Source organism: Melospiza georgiana, chromosome 15, assembly GCF_028018845.1.
Source record: "Melospiza georgiana isolate bMelGeo1 chromosome 15, bMelGeo1.pri, whole genome shotgun sequence".
Classification (NCBI taxonomy): domain Eukaryota; kingdom Metazoa; phylum Chordata; class Aves; order Passeriformes; family Passerellidae; genus Melospiza; species Melospiza georgiana.
Window position 1 is genome coordinate 10,404,352 of NC_080444.1, and position 19,820 is coordinate 10,424,171.

General features: G+C 39.7%; 1 protein-coding gene across 7 annotated transcripts in view; it reads right to left on the minus strand.

The window, feature by feature from the left end:
* RAPGEF6 (Rap guanine nucleotide exchange factor 6) overlaps window positions 1-19,820 on the minus strand; it is a 122,575-nt gene that overhangs the window by 17,085 nt on the left and 85,670 nt on the right. For 5 of the 7 annotated variants that reach the window (XM_058034976.1, XM_058034973.1, XM_058034975.1 and 2 more), the window contains 10 exons: window positions 19,310-19,513; window positions 18,532-18,640; window positions 16,552-16,795; window positions 15,822-15,979; window positions 11,804-12,044; window positions 10,406-10,789; window positions 8,011-8,222; window positions 7,011-7,134; window positions 4,630-4,653; window positions 1,770-1,990 (listed from right to left, as the gene is read on the minus strand). In XM_058034976.1, coding sequence (XP_057890959.1) covers window positions 1,770-1,990; window positions 4,630-4,653; window positions 7,011-7,134; window positions 8,011-8,222; window positions 10,406-10,789; window positions 11,804-12,044; window positions 15,822-15,979; window positions 16,552-16,795; window positions 18,532-18,640; window positions 19,310-19,513 — 1,921 coding nt within the window. The remainder of the gene's footprint in view (window positions 1-1,769; window positions 1,991-4,629; window positions 4,654-7,010; window positions 7,135-8,010; window positions 8,223-10,405; window positions 10,790-11,803; window positions 12,045-15,821; window positions 15,980-16,551; window positions 16,796-18,531; window positions 18,641-19,309; window positions 19,514-19,820) is intronic. The other 2 variants (XM_058034974.1, XM_058034971.1) reach the window with 1 other exon arrangement.

The window sequence follows — 19,820 nt, forward strand, 5'->3', positions numbered from 1 at the left end:
AGATCAAAAGATGTTGTTTATTTCTACCACAAGCCAGTATTTTAAATGTTTGCATGCAAGGTGCAATTGCATAACAGCACCGCTTTCAAAATCAGGTGGTTGTGCAACTGGCATCAAATGTTTCACTAGGTGGCACAAGTGATTTACAGCACAGGGCGCTGCTTCAGCTTCTGCTTTAATCATACAGCAATTCACAGACTGCTCCTCGTCGGATTTCTCCTTAAATTCTCTTGGAAAACTCTGGATTGCAGTGTCACTGCTGCTCATTCCTACCACAAGCAAGGGCAGAAACTTATTAGTGAGGTAAGAAATGGGGGAGCTGAACCCCTGAGTGTGGGAAACCCAACCAAGTGGGGAGAGACACCCCTGGACAGGTCAGGGCTCTCACCGCACCAGATTTAAACCACGAGGGGCTGGCAGCTCCCTCATGCCACACATCACTGCTCTATTCTTTCTCCCAGCTCTGTAACAATGATAATCTCAACTAGATCTACTATCTGTGGGTTTTGGGGCTTAGGGCTTCTTCCCCAGTTTTTAAAAATGTTACTTTTAAAAATATGCCAGTCTACTACATATTTATTTGTATATCCACTTAAACTTCATTTTCCTTTCTGATGTTTAAGAAAATATGGACTTGATTTGCCTAACTACATGAATAGAACAGTTGGTATATATTCCCTATTTTTACTTTCAAATATCTATGGCTAGCATCGTGCATACAAGATTTTAATTTTTTTTTAAACAAATAAAAAAAAAAATCTGGTAACAATTATGTTCTTCTCTTGAACCTGGTACCTATGATAGCACAGAGATCATCTAGAAAGAGTTCAAACATGAAGGATTTAATGTTTTTTAAAAGGGATTTAAATGTGGCCATTTCCAGGTTTCCTGCTTCAGTGCTACTTAAAAGTAAATGCTAAAAGAAAATTTGCATAAGACAGCATCTTAGGGAATAATGAGGATTTGCATTCCTAATACTGTAATGGCAAGGACTTAAAATTTTATCTTCAAGATGCCATCTCCTAGTCATGCTTTGAACTTACCTCATCAGAGATAAAACAGTATTTGAAGACAAAAAAAGCCTTAAAATGCTATATTTGGACAAAAGACAAGCAGGAAACATAATTTTATTTAGCATGGTTGTTACTCATCTATTTTGAAACAAATCTGTGTTTCAAGAAAGTGAAAACTGCTAGAATATCTAAATAAAACACAATTATAACTTCTCATTTCTAAATAAGAATTTACTGAACTGTGTAAGACAGCAGGTCAGACAACAGTTCGTTTGACAAGAGCTCAAATTATGAGAGCTATCCTGCTGTAGTCCTCAATTTGTGACTGTCAAGCCATGCCAAACTCATCAGTCAATATTGACCTAACTTCTCCTTCTCAACAATCTTCATTTATTCTAAGGTGTAATCCATTGCAGTTTCTATATTGATTTTGTCTCTTTTCATTTCTTGCTGTTCATATGGTAAAGACTACTTTTATCCTTCCTAGCTCTGTGCAAGGACAGCAGGGTTGATGTGCTATTGGATTTCCTGCCAGACTGATGGGAAGACACACAGCTTTAGGAACCAAAGGTCAAAATAAAAAACATCAAAGAAATTTTTGAGCTCAACCAAAACATGAACACACATGAACTGACAAAACAACCCTTCCTACAGTATTCTCTCCTTGGAAGAAAAGTTTAACAGTATTTTTAGAGAAGAACACCCTTTTTTATAAATGCTATCGATCATGCTGCTGTTCTAGCTCACTCTACTTACAAGTGCTGTATGCAGGCTCACACTGAAGTGACAATATCTGGATCTTCTCTTCATCTGTCTCCACGCTGAGGTTGGACAGGTACTGCTTCACCTTCCTGGCCATCTGGGCATCCTCGTAGAGCTTCTTGGCGTTGAGGAGCGAGCTGCGGCGCGCGCGCTTCTTGTGAGCCCCTCCCTGCACGTCCAGCATGTTGGAGTTCATGCTGCCCTGGCTCAGAGACCTACGAGAGAAAAGATCAGAGCGCTCAAGGTTCAGTTCTCAACAGCAGCAAAGAGCTACAGCAGCATAGGCCAAAGCAGATTAATATCAATAATCTTCAGTTAGGGCTAGTGCATGCTGATGCAAATGAGTTAAAAAGGATGAACAGCATTAAAACACTTGTCTTAATGTATTTGGGTAAACTGAGAGCAGGGATTTGAGCCTAGAGCAGGACTGCCTATGGAGATGTGGAGTTGAGAAGAACAAGGGGCAGTGTTGTGTGTGGAACTCATTCAGCTCCACTGATGAACCCCAGGCTTGTGCTGCAGGACCCGCAGCTGACGAGAAGAAATGGCTGCAAGTTGTGCCAGGAGAGGTTTAAATTGGACATTAGGAAAAACTTCTTCATGGAAAGGATTGTCAAAACCTGGAACAGCCTGCCCAGGGCAGTGGTGGGGTCACCATCCCTGGAAGTGTTCAAGAAACACATGTTTAAGGCACTTGAGGACATGGTTTAGTGGTCAACTTGGTGGTGGTGTTGGGTTCATGGTGGGATTTCATGATCTCAGAGGTCTTTTCCAACCTTATCAGCTCTGTGAATTCAACTGTAGATTCTAATAGTGGACAAACTTGGTAACTCTGTTGGTTTAAGGAGCTGGGCACCCACTGTGTGCATCAGGCTTACACAGAAACTTCCAGCACTCAGCTGAGCACAGAAGTGAGCGACCACTGCAATCCTTTTAGAAAACTGAGCTACTCATAAAGGTTAAACAAGGGGCAAATTATGTTAAATGTACAAAGTGGATTTGATTACACACTTCTTTCTTCAATTAACTAAAAACATTCACAGAAGAGCAGCTCATTAAAAAATGTATCCCAAGAAAGGTGAGGAATGCAGTGATGATAAACATACACCCAGGCTTGCATCTATGAAAGAGGATGATCCTCAATACTCCTAGTTTTGAACTCTCAAATCTATCAGTAAGTGAAGCAAAAATAAATAATACTGTAACTGTTAAAGAACACGAGTTACTCTCCCTGACAGTCACTCCAATTCACACTGGAAAAGTGACCAAACAACATCTGAACATAGGGTATGGTTTAAACACAGTCACCTGTTTCTACTGCCAAAAGTCCTACAGCCACACCAGTTCTGATGCATTTTTAAATAAATGGAGATCACAGTATAAGTCACATGTAAATTCTAATGGAAAATGTCAGTTGTTCAAAGCTGGGTTTGTGTGGGGATTTTAAAAAATTCAGATGAAAATTTTTAAAGCTACATGAAGACATTTATCAAGATCTTGTGTGTTTACAGAATCACAAGTGGCAGAATAAACAACATCAGGCACAGAAGAGCCATAATGGCCAAAGGAGTCAGAATGAAACATGTTGTTAGAGAAAATCCAAGGAATCAAGTAAACTGAGCTTAGAAAATAAATGCTGGAAAACAGCTGACTGCAATATTTTCAGACATGTTAAATAAATCATTCTGAGAGAAAATAGAAGCTTAAAAGCTCTCAGCAATTTATAGCTTAATTAAATAAAAAAGTAATGTTATTGGAGACAAGGAGCAGCAAAAAGCATGATGGAGTGTTCACAGCTATTCAAACCAAGGGGACACTCATGTCTCTTGATGGATAAGGACAAAGCTATTCTACAATGATCAGAAAATTATGCTTATTTTAAATGATAGAAATATTTTGTTGTTTATGTACACGCTGACTTTTTTTTCCAAGTCTGGATTTTACTTTTTAAGGCAATTTTATTCTATTTAACAATTATTTTTCCTTGTTCCCTTTTGTTCACAGTAATTCCAGAGGTAAGAAATTACAGTGGCTCCATGGGTCCTGGCTATTTCTCCCCATGAGCTGCCTTGTGAGCAGTTGATTACTGAACACCAAATGCTGCCAGCCAAGGGCATCCACACCAGCACCAGGGACCAGTCTCCAAACCTGCTGAGCCCAGTATGACCAGCCCAGGTCCTGGCACTGTCCCCATCACTGCTATGCAAAGGCACACAGGTAACACACAACACATAAAATATGGCTACAATGTCAGTCTTAAAATCACTGCTCTGAGCCAGGCAGGAATTTCCCTGGCCAACATCAGAACTCTCATCTTTAGCCATTCTGTGATCCAGACCTCACACAACCAATACTCCCAGGAGGATCAATGAGGATTGTGGTGCAGGAAATGTGAGATACATTTTAAACATATGCTAAAAATAAATACTTTGAAGGTTGTCTGAAGATAAACCTCAGGGAGGAAATTACTACATCATTACCACAATTCAAAGTGTCTTTATAGTTGAAAATACAGAATGGCTTCATCTTTCCAGTAACACATTAAAAGGCAAGTTACTTATTTCATTTACTTCCCTCAATAGTTTGCCTTCCAATATAACTGCACAGCAAGGTTTTTTAATGCACAAAGCCAAAACTCAAACAACTAATTTACTACACAAAAGCAACTCAGAATTCTTATAGCTGCAGTAAAATGTTGGCTGTAACCTCTCACTCCTGTTTTCAAAAAAACATGTATTGCAGGGTTAATAAAATGCATGCTGTATTTCAGATGCATGCACTAACGAGGAGGATGCAGTATGTTAAGAGTTGCATAATCTTTATTTATCTTAGTTGCATTCAGCTCTACACTTACCCCAAACTTCTCCACCTCTTCTTCCTGTAAGCAAGAGCCATATACATTGAAGCATGTATTTGAACAGAAAAGCACAGGAAAAAAATAAAACAGTTGAGAGTCAGGAAGAAAGATGTAGACAGGAAAGAACAGAAAAGAAAAATCTCTATACAGCCAAATTCTTCTCAAACAATAACACAATGTTTTCATGAAATGCAGGGGCAAGACCTGACAAATACTTTGATATCTATCAGTTTTTTGTTTAACCTATGAATTGAAAAATTCAAACTTGCATTAATTTATTTTCCTGTAAGTCAAATTCAAATTTGACGGAGTGCAACTCATTCATATTGCAGAAAATGGGATAAAAATAATTTATTTTTTGCCTGTTGAAAGTGTATGAGAAATCATCACTATCAATATTCAAGTTTATTGTATTGTTTTCTCTTGACTGTTGTCTGGAAAACAAGCCAGTTGCCAAATACACCTTGAAAGTCTAGATGCTCTCAGTAACTTGTAATGAACTTGTAAGCAAGTCTCATGTTACCACTAATACAGACTTTTCTTGTTGATTTTTTATCTTCAAAAGCATTTATTTGATGCTTCATAACACAAACGGAGAGATCAAACATGAGCAACAATGAAAATTAATATAAATTACATGAAAACATGGAATTATTTTCTTTTAATCTATGGTACTATCTCTAATATTGGATGCCTAAGAACTTTAGGGCAGTGTGTGTAATTTAAATTGCAGTCATTAAAATGTGCTCTGAAATTCTGAAAAACATACTAAAGGTAACTATTTACTATTAAATTTATTTAATGATTAGACTTCATGAGGTCTTAGGAAGTGCATGGGCCATCAGGGAGGTTATTTATAGACTAATTTCAGCTGTGAATGCCAACGTTTCTGAAAAGCAACCACAATTTCTCAGTAACTGACTTTGTAATTTTATACTAAAAATGAAATCTTGCTAATTTCTATCCAACTGTATAAAAGTGAATCTCCACTGTGAAACGAAGTAACATTAACAAGGATCTGTTATTTTTGGCTCAGACTGGGCCGTTTTTAGAATCACAGAACAGTTTGGGAGGGACCCCAAAGCTCATCCCCTGACATTCCAATATACATCTTCCACCAGACCAGGCTGCTCAGAGCCCAGTCCAGGCTGCCTTTAAATGCTTGGAAAAAAAGAACAGCTTTCCTGACAGCCAGCCTTGCAAACAAAAACCAGACAGAACTGAGGATCCTCTGTGAATCCTGACCACTGGAATACCACAGGGAACCAAATCTCTGTGCTCCCATAGAGGCTCCCTATCCTTGCATGCCCTATTTCTTCCACTGCACAGATGTAACTGAACTCACACATCAGAGAGAATCACAGCAGCACAGGAGACTGTAATTTTGGGTGCATGAAGCACACTTCACCCAAAAACTGTGCCCTGTGTCTCCTACCTGCACTGCTCCATCCAGGGTGCTCAGAGAGCTCTGCTCTGCTGGGGTGCACACAGGCATGGGCAGCTCAGGAGGGAATTTTGCCATTTTCTGAAGTCAGAGCCATGTGGCTGCTCAGCCATGACCCAACTCCCTGAGGGGGCTTGTCTGGCCCATCAGTTTGAGGCAGACAGTGCAAGGAGAGAGGCCACCACCCATCCCATAGACACCTGCAGGGTCAGGACCCTGTATGGACACAACATCAGAGCCACTGATGCTCTCAGTTCAGCCAGTGGGGAGAAAACAGATGCAGGAAATAATTCATTTCCACTAAATAATATCTGGAGCTAATCAGCAGCAGATTAGGAGTTATGTTGTTTTTATTCTGCACTTTGTTAACACCAAGCCTGGTGATATTATGCATCAGGATAAAAAGAAAAAAATAAGAAAAATAAGCCAAGAAAACACCCTCCACCTGCTGAAGCCTGCACATATCAAACATTATGTAGGTGGAACAAGCTGTGCTTAGAACAAATAAAAAATATTTAGTTTGAATTTAATATGTTATCAGTGGGGTTTTGTTTTGAAACAGCATTTCAGATCTATACATCAGTGATTGAGCTGCTTTTTATCTCTCTCTCATATCTAAATATTGTACCCTGTAATATTATACCTCTCTCAAAACTCTACTGACACTAGCATTTTATTTGGCAGAAATATGTATCATTAAAATTAGAACTTATTCTTCTGTGCTTTCTAAAGGCAATAAATTGGTTTATTAGTCATTCAATGCAGGTCTGGGAAGCATCAACTGTTTTGCCATAATTTGATAAAGGCTGTGTGGTTTGATGGTAGATGTCAATGATGATGTACACAATGAAACACCAACGTGCTGATGCACACAGAGACCCAGATCCCCCCACAGTGAGACCCCTTCAGTGCTGCTGCCCCTCCCTTTGCACACCTTTGTCTGAACATCACAGCTGGATCCATGTTTGCAGAGGTCATCCGGACAACTTGGCGGATTTCCTTGGCGATCATCCGCAGCTTCTCAAAATTTACCAGGCCATCCACTTTAGAATCATTGCCTGCATAAATGACACACACACATAAGGAAAAAAAAGAGTAATAAATATTTCTGAACAGCCACTGTGCTTCTAGTTCTTCCCTTGTTACCCTTCTCTCTTTCCTATCCCCTAATCAACAAAATTTTTTTAATCAAAGCAGCAAGAAAACAGGATGCTCTCTCAAAACACTGATGGAATCAAACCCATTTGGACTGCCCTATATTTTTTTGTTAATTCATTTCTAAGTAACAAGTATTAGTAGGAGAAAAAAGAAATAAGTGAATTATGCCCAAATTCACTTGCATAATATTAAAATAATATAAATACAGAATTGACATTAACAACATTCACAATAGGAAAAAAGTTCAAATAGTTCTGAGCCATCACAACCAAGAATTAAGCATAGTTGGAAATGGTTCACCTCAACCAGTTGTAAACAGGACTTTGTATTATGGGAATAAGATGGAAATATTTAAACAAAATCCCTTGAAAATGTTGAAAGCAAGAGTAGGAGGTGTAGCACTGTGTGCATGCCACAACATGGAATGAAAACCTGGAAACATTACAGCAGCTAGTTTTTTCTAAGAGAAAACATTTGAAGTAATGTAGCTAGCAGACAGCACACTCACCTACGCTTCCACCCTAAACCTCAGGACAGCTGAGGAGGATTACAGCATTGCTTTCAAAATATTGAAAATATGCATTTTTAATTTTTGTCTAGAACCAGTCTCTTCCATTAGGCATTCCCAGTTCTGTTTTATTTCCCTCCTACAAAGGATCCCTCAAAAGCAGCCTACTGGTGCCAGCTTCATTAGACACACATGGACACAATGAGCACTGAAGAAAAGGCTGAAGTACATTCAATGCTCCATTTATTTTCTCTCTGTTTGACATTACCTTCATGCAGAAATGTGATATCTTTCTTGACAACAGGGAAAAGTGGGATAATTGGAGGCTGCATGCTCTGGCTGCTGAGGATGTTGCGATATTTTGCCATGTTTCGAGATGGATCAAAAAGATCTTGAAGGTCTCTGAGGTGCTTTTCATACTTGCTGGGTAACTTTTCCCAAGTGCCTCTGAGACGAGCTACTGGTGCAAGATTTAACCCACTGCAAGGCAGAAACGGTTCATTATTAGCTGTGAGTGGAATTGTTACCTTCCAGAAGGAAGTGAAGGGTTGGGGGGTTGTTTTTTTTAGGATTAAAAATAGCTTTCCCAAGGTCAACTGTGGAGCTGGGTGAATAGCAGGCTACAAGTTCATCACAATAACCCTATGCTGTTTAAACAGGACTGGTAAAAACCATGACTACTTAAGGTACAAATTTCAAATTACTGCCAAAATAGTATCTCTGTAATACAGGACTGACATCTATTTAAGAATCCTGTAAAAATATATACCACAGTAAGAACAAAAATGGTAAAATATGCATGAGGTGAACCAATGACTGCACAGAAAATGAGAACAGTGCAGAGCTCATCCCAAGCAGAAGTGGCAAGACTTTAGAAAGAAATTTTTCCTTCTGAGGGTGATGAGACCCCAGCACAAGCTGCCCAGAGAGGCTGTGGATGCTCCATCCCTAAAGTGCTCAAGGACAGGCTGGCTGGGGCTTGGAGCAGCCTGGTGTAGTGGGAGGTGTCCCAGCCCATGGCAGGGGGTTGGAATGAGATTAGCTTTAAGGTCTCCTCCAACCCAAACCATTCTGTGATTCTCTGACTTCAGAGCTTCAAACAAGAGCATTTGTAAATGAGCAACTGACAGAACTGGAAGCAGCAGATTTGCCAAAACTTGTCACTGTGCCCTCATTCCAACTAAGGACAAATATATCCAGAATTATTTGGATGCAAAAACACCCTGTTAAATAAAAACATTTAATAAATTAAATCCACCCTCCCTATCAGAATTTGTCACCACCTATGTTCAAGGAATTCTGCAGTAATTGCAAAGTCCTCACCTTTGCAGAACTGGAAAGGATGTGCTGCAGCATTGCTTAGCAAATTCAGAGCCACACTAATACTGAATTTGCTAGTCTCAGATTAATTTTTTTTCAAAAATTTATTTTGTATTTGGTTTACTTTTTTAGACAAATTTCTCTCCATGCTATGCCAAACAAAGCCTTCCCTGACATGAAAAAATCAAACATATACCAGCCCACAGCTCCTCTTTTCCACGCTACATTAAGATGGTTATCTTCCTATTTCATGAGACATATGGCACCAAACTGCTGTGCAGGACAAGGCAAGAAAGAAAACCCCTGTGCCATATGCTAACAAAAAAATATTCTTCTGGAAATAAGAGTAAAACAAAAACTAACTTATTTGCCTTTTTTTTTTTTTTTTCCCAGAAAAAAGACCACTTTAGTCATGGCCTGATTAGACTTAAATGAGAAGCAAAAAGAGTAATTTCCTTACCTAGAATAAACCATGAAAATTAGGGAGCAGAATATAAAAATTAAAATCAGTATCTATGTGTGTATTCCCACATAATGAGCAGCCACAGTCTCACTGACTGTCCAGTACCCTTCACAGAAACTCATTAATTCTTTAATGACTAACTACAAGCCAATACATTTGATGAACTGGTTAGACATGGAAGAAAATATTTTAAAATGGTGTTTTCAATAATGCTGCTGGGATACAAATCCAGATCTTTGTCTGATGAATCACAGTGTCTTTTTTTTCCCTACAGTGAAGGCTGGGTGTAAGATAATTGCAAATACAGGAAATGATGAACCCATGCTGTTAAAGCACCAGCATTCAGTATAAATCAGAAGAGAAAGCTTAAATGTGAAACTGAAGACGGGAAAAATAAAATAGAGAAGCAAGTAGATGACAGGGAAGAATGAGAAGGAAAATGAAACCAAAACAAGACTGATTTGAGGAAGTCCTTACAATGCAAGGAAGAAAAAAAGTAATCTCATCACCACATATACGACTCGGTGCACCCTGGAAAAGTAACAGTGGCTGACAAAAAGAAGGGAAATTGGGTGCCAAAGTCACAGAAAATGACACAGTGCTCAGGCAGGTTTCTGCAGTTCATCAATCACACAGTGCTTTGTGCCCATCTTCTCTTTTCCTGTGAGGTACCAGTGAAAGAGAGACTGTCACACCTAGCACTGTAACAGGACTGAAGAGGCTCTGGTGACAATCCACCTCTGACCAGTCTGGCTTTGGAAAACCCCCCCAGCTCCAGCTGTAGTCTGCTCAGGTTATTCCCATTTCTTTCCTTTCATTTGGATTACCAGAACTGCCTGCGACAGCACCAATCAGATCTGGGAAATGGGAAGTGTTTTACCTTATCACCGCAAACATGGAATTGAAGTTCTTGCATTCTCGACAGTGGAGAGCAATTTTAATGAAATGCTTAATAATCTTCATTCTTTTGAGCTGGTTGGGTTCTGCTAAAATTTCCATGGCAACCCAGAAGGTCTCTTGATTTATGACATCCTCAAACTGTTTCAGGTGAGCGTTGCCTGTTTTGGAGTCCAGCTTGTAAAGGTCGTCGATGTACTCCGTGGGCTCGATGTTGCGGAACAACTCAAAGTCGCGCATGGAAAGCTGCGTGGCCACCTCGATGGTGCTCAGCTGCAGCAGGGAAATCTGGCTCTCTCGGAGTAGCTCTTGAGCATCCTCATCTGAGCACAAGGTTTCTGTTTCCATGTTGTTTTTCAGATAATAGCTGGAGAATGATTGAGGAAAAACAACACATTAGAGATGCTCTTCAGAGGGTTTGTGAACACAAAGACATTGAACTATACTAATCACTGTGAGCATTTCAGAGACAAGAAGGAACGACATAACCTTGTACTTCAGTAAATGTTAAATAGCACCATTACTTAAGTAAACAAACATTTCAAAAGCTCTTTGTTAATATTTTTACACTGTACTCTGTAATATGCTGTAGTGCTCACCTTTTCCATTTGTAAATTCAGCAGCAAAAATAGCATTTCAAAAACACACTAGCCCTGAGACATCTCCTGTTAATGTATTTCTACATCTCTCACACAAATTTTGCATGGTTTTTTTCCATAAATTTACTGTGGCATACTAATATGTGCATGAGGCACAGAGTATTCAGGAAATGAAAATATATCTGGAAAATTCATTCTATGGTCCCAGGTAAATCACTTTCAGATACACAAAAGTTTATTAGTCATAAATTCCCTCTGTTGCCTAGCAAAGACAACTACAGAATACTTTATTTTAATAAACTTTCTTCTGGTATGGATCGGGACATCAGATAAAACCAAAGCACTTAATATTTTAGAAACATTCAGAACAGTTTACTTAAAAATGGAAGAATTTATCTCAGGTTAGTATCAGTTCATTGCAGCATGACACTGAGAAAGGAATTAATTGTATTCTTTAATCCTCAAGTACATGTGAGAAGTATCAAAACAAATACAACCTTTTTCTCTAAGTGCAAAGCACTATATAGATTATCTTGATCTGCTAAATTTAACTGCCATCAACCAAGCTCGCTGTAAATTCAGGGAGGGATTTTTGGGTGCAGAAGAGGAAGGCGATCCAAAGAAGAGAGTGAAGTGTAAGTTACCGGCAATTACTTGCTTGTGCTTCCAACAGACACCCATCTATTTTTAGTTAAATCACCTCTCCCTGATGTTGGGATTAATTATCATGGAGGTCTTTTCCAATGTGCAACATTTCAATGCCGGAAACCAGGGATATTCACCGTCCATTGAGCTGAATCCTGTCCGCCAGCTTGGAGAACTGGTCCGGGAGGCGGCGCTGCTTGATGACCCCCTCGGGACTGACGGACACCTCGCACAGGGAATAGGTCTCAGGGGCTCCTGTCAGGTTGAACTCGTGGACAGCATGACTCACCACCTCCTTTGCTGTAGTGTCTTTGCTGATGATGATGTAACAGCTCTGCTGATCTGCTTTGAAGACTCGGATCACTTGATCTGGAATATCTAAAAAAAGAGCACAACACCTTTAATGTGTGATGTACTTTTCCCTTGAAAAGACACAAGGACACTTGGATATTTTACAAGGGCATGTGATAGAACAAGGGGGAACTGGCTTGAGCTGAAGGAGGGCAGGTTTAATTGGATGTTAGGGACAAATTCTTCCGAGGGGGTGAGGCCCTGGCACAGCCTGCCCAAAGAGGTTGTGGACTCTCCATCCCTGGAGGTGTTCAACACCAGGCTGGATGGGGCTTGGAGCACTTGGTCTAGTGGAAGGTATGGGGTGGAACTAGATGATCTTATAGCAAGCCAAATCACTCTGTGATTCTATGATTACTGATGATTTACTGTCCCATTTGATCATCAGGAAACAAAAACAACCAGCTTCTGGGAAAAAAAAAAACATGCTGGACTTAAAAAATATTTAAAATACTCTGGGTTTTTCTTTATCTTTGTAAGGAAAAAAGAAGACTCTTCTCTCTGCTCTTTTAAAACCCCATTACTCTACCATCCCATGACTCCAATCAAAGCACAAGAGATGCAGGTATGTAACTATACTGTGCACTGCTCCTTCCTAGCACGTCTTAAAAACTTTGGCAGCATCATTCCTGCTTTGGCTCTCCTGTGTCTGTGAGAGCCAGGTTCACACACGTGCCAGGGCACTCTTCCCAGGGATGGGAAGCCACCAAGCACGGATGCATGGGCTTGGGGTGGGAGGATATGAGGAGGAAAGGAGATTTAATTGCTCCTAGAACTAGCCATGGGCTTTTACCCTCACTCTCTCTCCTGAAGGAACTTAGCTGCTGCCAGCAGTAAATTCTTTGGCTGGTGTGCTTATTTATAGCACATTTTATGTATTATAAATGCATTAGAGAACAGCTTAATCTGAGGCAGCCTACAGCAGGAAATAAATATCTACAGAAACATGTGTTTAATTCACAGCTTGGTGATTGCAAATAATTTGCTCTATTAGTTATTACAGAAAGTTTGATTTTCTAAATAAAACTAATTTAAAAAAAAAAATGTCAGGAGTCAAAATGCTCCGTAATTTTAAGCACAGGGAAGCCCAGTTTTCCCTTCCCTGAAGACTAAAACTTCACAACATTTCTGCAGAGCTGAGAAGGTGGGAGGATGCTGCTGAGCCCTCAGCCTTCAGAGTCTGAAGCTCTCCAAAACCACAGCAGAGGCAGATATTCCATAACTGCTGCATTAGAGATCCCCGGTGAAAGAAGGGAAGGGCTGTCATTAAAGCAACACCTCCCAAACAGCCCTCCCCTTCTCTTCTCTCACTGCTATTTGTCCAGTCCTTAAGTGCCAAATCTGTGGGTTGAGAGCTGCCCTGAGCCCCAGTGATGCTCAGGTGTCCCTCAGCCCAAGGGGAACCAGCCCAGGGAATCATCCTGGTTGTCAGAGCACCCAGGTCTTTCAGGCACTGCCAGCAGCAGCTCTCTGAGCACAGGTTCAGATGCTGCACACTCCACTGCCTATACACTGATTTTCCTCCATCACAATCCACTGCTTAAGGAGGCAACAAAGATCTTTGGGGGTAGTGACCCTGGGGTTACTTTTTCTTGCATCAAGATTTATATGTGTTATGGGCACAAGTAGAAGGAATATCAAGGTAAAAAGCAATCAGGGAATGATCCAGCACCAAAGGTCCCACCCACTGGAAAAAAGAAAGGCTCAACAACAGTTGTAAATAAATTTTAAGATGGAAGAAAACATGGGCTAAAAAAATTCCAACTGAAACCTAATTCCTCTAACAGTTTCATGATTATGATTAAAACATTATCAGAACATTCTCATCAGAAGCTGGGTTGTAGCTGAATATGAGAAGTTCAATATATATGTGAATAGGGACAATATAAGAGAGAAGTATTTGTACTTTATATCAGAGTGAAAGGGTTGGAAATGACATAGTGAATAATTAGAGAAGTGCCTGTCATAAAAGTGATAATAAAGAAACAGAAGAGGGAAACATCTATACTTTGGTATCAACATACCTAAAAACAAGAACACACTGAAGGTGTAAAACTGAAATTTAATTGGGGAGAAAAAAGTAAAAAAAAAACCCAAAACCAACAAACAAACAAAAAAACCCCAAACCCATGCAACCAAGACAATGTAACTTTTGACAGATAAGGGAAAAAATTACAGGCACATTTCTGTCTTCAAGTCTTTGCTTTTAAGCAGGCAAACATAAATTATTAAATTAAATTTTTTATGCATTATTCAGCTCATTCTGACAATACAAAGCACATTTCAAGTTGGCATGCACAGAATTTTAGTTATGAAGTACAACAGAAGAACAAACTAAACCTCAAAACTAGTATTCTCTGAAACTTCAGTTCTATGAAAGAGATATAAGCAACTTCATCCCTTTAAAGCAATGCCACAGAGAAGCAGAGGAACCTCCAAGAAGTCATTCAGTGTGCTGGGGGCAGAAATGGGAATAAAATGCAGGTCTCAGCCTCAGCACAGCACTGTGCCTGTACAGCAACCTATGGATTTGTTTTAAGGAAAATCACAGAGCACAGGGCTATCCAATGCCCCACAGTGATAACTATGTCAGTGCAATGTCTGATAGTGTTACATTTACAGGCAAGCCATGCAATATTAAGGTCTGCAGGATGCTTTACATGAGGATACTTACAGTAAAACCCAACAGCTGCAGACAGGAGGAAAAGAAAAACATTGTATCAACACAAAATCAAGATTGAGATGCTTACAAAACTTATCAAGTGTACACTGTCAGAAATAATTTGGTTTTCTCTGACATTCAAACTGGCAGCATATTTGTTATAGCAAGCTTAAAGTAAAGCTAAGTGAGCCAGCTGAAGATGTCCCTGCCCATGGCAGGGGGCTTGGAATATTTGACCATTAAAGGTTCTTTCCAACCCAAATAATTCTGTGATTCTATCCAAGATGAACTACTTACCACCATTTCATATTAAGTGGTAACTTGTATAGTATTAAATTAAAATTTTCTGAAAAACATGTAGCTCTCATGCAGGCAGCAAGAATCTGGAATTGCAGCAAAAAGGTAACTTTTTTGCTATGGATATTTATGCACCTGATAAGATATATCTGTGCACATCCCTTTTAAATGGGAAATCTACATGTTTATGTAAACATAAGTCACAGTCACAAAACACTTCACAGAATATGTCATTATGTACAGAACTTACACTTAAAAAAGGGAAAAAAATATTCTGATCAGACATGTTTACAGGCAGCTGCATATTGCAACAAATGCCTCCTGCAGCCGCCCCATAAACTGGATTCCTACAGCAACAGCAATGAAAGCCCAGACCACATAGCTCAAAACATTTTTTAGGATTTTAGACATACTGTTGAGTATACATCATGTTTGTAAAACATGAAAATCACTGTGCTGCTACCATGGCAGTCCTATTCTACCCACAATACTGCCTGGAATATATACTGGCAGATAGAAGGATGGACAAGTCAAAGCACTGAGGAGAGATGGCAAAGGAGAAAGGGGCTAACAAAGATTATCTCCTTCCACCAGAGCCAAGTAAATTAAAGGCTCTCAGAAGTGGCAAAATACATTTCTTTGTTAAAAAAAAAAAAGTAGGCAAGAGAGGCTCAGGCAGTGTGGATTTTCAGTACATTTCAGTATCATCCCTGTCAGGCCCACAGGATCACTAACAATGCCAGGCAACCGCACTCAGCAGCAGTGATGTGAGTACAGTACAATATTCCCCCTGACCCAGCTGCCTTGTTAACCACCCTGTAAATCAACCTCAAGCTGCCACTTACCTGAAGGGTTAGAGAAATCCAGAATGCTGGTTGTGGGCTGCAGCAGGTCAGGGCTGCTGGAGGAAAGGGTGCCAGGGATGGGCATGATGGCCAGGCTGTGGCGGCACTGCCGCGTCCCCACGATGCTGTCGTCCTGAGACTGGCTCACGCTGCCGTCGCTGCAAAACAGAGCTGCTTCAGTTACCTGCACCAAGCTCCTCCTCCTCGCCTTGGCATGAATGAAACTAAGAAAAACTACATGCTGTAGACAGGCTTCCAAAACAAGATGGGGAAAAAGATTTGAAAGCGTTCATGGGGAGAGAAAAGATATTTTGGTCTTGTTCTGCATTCTTGGGGCAGGTGCCATGATTTTTTAAAAAACGTAAGCAACATGGACATAATGACTAGACATCCTAAGCAACTGGTATCTCTTAATGGCCTGAGTATGAAGAAGGGTAGGTTTTAGGTAGAGGTTAGGGAGAAATTCCTCCCTGTGAGGGTGGTGAGACCCTGGCACAGGCTGCCCAGAGCAGCTGTGGCTGCCCCATGCCTGGGAGTGTCCAAGGCCAGGCTGGATGGGCCTTGGAACAACTTGAGAGAGTAGAAGGTGTCCCTACCCATGGGAGGAGCTGAAATAGATTTTAAGATATTTAAGTTCCTTCTCAACCTAACTCCTTTCCAACCATTCTATGATTAAAGATTCACAGCCTAATCAGGAACCATTACTTTTTGGCAAAAGAGTCTGACAAACCTGAACAGTTTTGGAGGCAAGATGCTGAAACGGGTCTTGTCTAAAATTTTCCTGATTCTGTTTCTCCCACCAGACACAGTGTTTGCTTTCATTTTCTTGTTTCCTTTTTCACGGGGAAACATCTGTTCCACATCTCCAGGCATATCTGGGATAGAGTAACGGTTGTTTTTCTTTTCTGCAATTTTTGGAATATGTGGGATTCCATTCTTCTCCTGTCCTATCCTGCAGAGCAGCTCCTTAAACACTGTAAGAGAAGATACAGTAGTTGTGAGTAATCTTTGCACACTCTGAACTTAACAATGAAATATTCTTTTCCCCTCAAACTTTTTGCTTCTCACATTCCAGAGAGAGAAAAAGGAAACACTGCAGCCAGGGCAATATGCACCATGCATTTATTGGCGTTTTTGTTTGCATCTTTTAGATAAAGGAGTGCACGTGCTTTTTCAAGAGTAACTGCAAGACAGACTGATATTTTCCCAAACTGTCTTTGCCTCTGCTAGCACTACTGAACAGAAGCTCCATCAGATTTCCTATTACATCTATGAAACTAAGCTAGTCTGTAACCCACACTGACATTCTCAAAGCTGGAATTCCATGGAAATTATAGGGGTTTGTTTTGTTTTTTTCCACATATACAAGGTGAAAAAAAAATGTTCAAATTGTCTTGTCAACATCAGTTACTTCTTTAAAGATCCTTTTAAAATCTCTTGATAACTTTTCAAGTCAGAAATTCAGTATTTTCTGTTGAAAAAATGGTGATACTGGAAGAATCAAACTCAAAGCAAATTACTCAGATTGTCCCTATGAGGAAGGCAACCAAAACTTTCTGTACAGCAAGTCCAATTAAATGGTACATTTCTGATGCATAATAAAAGCCAAGGCTACAAGCTTTCCCAGTATAGATTTGAATAGAACAACAGGAATTGCTCATAGTCAGTACCAGACACTGAACACTCAATTAGGAAGAAAGGATAGTAAATATCACTGTGGAATAAAGCTTCAAGATATTAATTCATTAAAATTTATCAGAAAAATCACCTTGAAATTGTATCAGCTAGCAGGAGGAGATCAGAACCCACTTTTACATGTATGTTGCTCACATTTATAACACAAATTAACAACTTATCCCTGTCTCAGTTCTAGTGATGCTTCATTTCATGTCATTTCACTCAGTCTGGACCACTGGTGACTCTGGTTGTTTCAAGCTTTTTCTGCATTATGCTAATAAGCAACTGCTGAGGGCTTGAACCTTTTTAGCTGCACAGTGATCAACACAGTAAAATAATGAAAAGAAAATCAATAGTGAGCAAGGGCAGGTAACTGGGAGGAGGAAATAGGAGAAGAAAACCATCAGAAGATACGGATACAACTATGCAGGAAGGAGCAATCCTGGGCACAGTCTCCTTCTTTCTGTAGCTTTTGTTATTCTGTTGCCTGAACAAGATTATGGAAAAAGAACAGATCATTTGACTGAGATTTTAAAGAGGTATTTAGGTGTTTATATTCATGATGACAATTAAAAGCCAACATTTATATGCCATACCACTTTTTATATCCCCTTTTCAATTACAAAGGTAATTTATCCTCTCATTCTTACAGCCCTTAAAGAAAGTTTCACAAAATCCCAGTCTTACATTTTTGCTGTTTCTTGGCAAAAATATTGTGGTCCAGATCCCCTGGCTTTGTTTCAGCCCCACTGCATGGAGGGACACTAAATCAGCTTAAACAGTCATCTGAGCATTTCTCAGGGAGTTGAAGAGCTGCCTGTGCTGGCTCTGTGCCACTCAACATGCAGCCCTTGGCACATGAGAGAACTTATCCAAGCAAACAGAGGCACAACGAGGGGACTTCTGCACAACTTCTCACCTCGAGAGCAAGGTGGAAAAAAAAACAGGTGGAACCCTATTGCACTCATAAAGCCAGAAGGAGTGGAGTTTTTCTTTCACACATAAATATATATAATACATACAGTCTACTCACCAAAAATGTTTGTTTTTACAGTAATGGAGAGATGTGTGTTATTCTTTAAGATTTCCAGAGCTTTTACAAAGGTAATGTTCTCAAAATTCTGTCCATTTACTTCCATTATCTTTAAGAAATAAAAATTGGGACTATTAGGAGAACATATATCTGACAGAGTTACAAATACAAAGGTGATAATACAGGCACAGTAAGAACTTCCCAGGAAGTACCATATCATCTTTACTGCAGCTACAGAATGAAAACATTCCGTGCAAAATAACTATTTTCATCATGTCAGAGAAGTTATATCCTGTAAATAGGTCAGGACTTCCATTTTTACTTGAAAAATGCTTTAAATAAATTTCTTTTCTGTGATAACACGACATTCTTGCAGTTAATCAGAAATGGGGGATCATAAGCCACAGATATCACTTCAAAGGTGGATTTTCACTGAGTGTGATCTGCCTCAGTGAGCTGGGATCAAACACATCAGGTGAGAATCCATCCCACAAAACAATCTGATGGTTTCAATGTAAACCATATCTCTAATCAGAAAGTTTCAAATAATAACCATAACTTGGTTTCTTTTCCCATGCTGTTGGTGGAATATTTAAATATTTTACATATATGAAAACTATTTAACAGAAACCCATTTAACAAAAAGAAATGGACACTGAGCTGTGGCATTCCCACACTTTCCAGTGGTTTGGTTTTAGTACACAGCACAAGATTTCTGTTGAGAACAACCAAGAGGTGAGTGAAGCAGAATATTTTAAATTAACTTATTTGTTTTTACCTGATCGCCACGCTTAAGTCCAGCTTCTGCTGCTTTGCTGCCTATCTCCACAGTCTCTACAAAAATGCCAAACCCTTTGTCACTGCCTCCAAGAAGGCTGAAAAACAGGGGAGAATCTCTGGAAGGTTTTTGCAGGGTGATTTGTCTCCATTTTGCTTTGGCAGCACAGGCAATATTCAGCAATCTGAGATGGCCTTTCATTTTCTGTAACACAGAAGACACAAAATGCACTGCAATGTTTCTTTGATCAGAAATGGAAAAACAGTTATGAAAAATACCCCAAGGGCCAGAAAACAGATTTTTGATATGAGATTTTCAGATCTTACTAAATAAACCTTGTCCTCTTTTGCAGAAATGCAAAAACTCCCAAGTGAGTGCCATAGGTATTACTTTATATGGCCTTTATATCTAATTTATATTTAAGAACAAATGTATCCCATGTTAAAAGCCAACTGTTAACAGTTACACTTGGAGACTACAGCTGTTAGGCACTGGTACCACTCAAAAACTG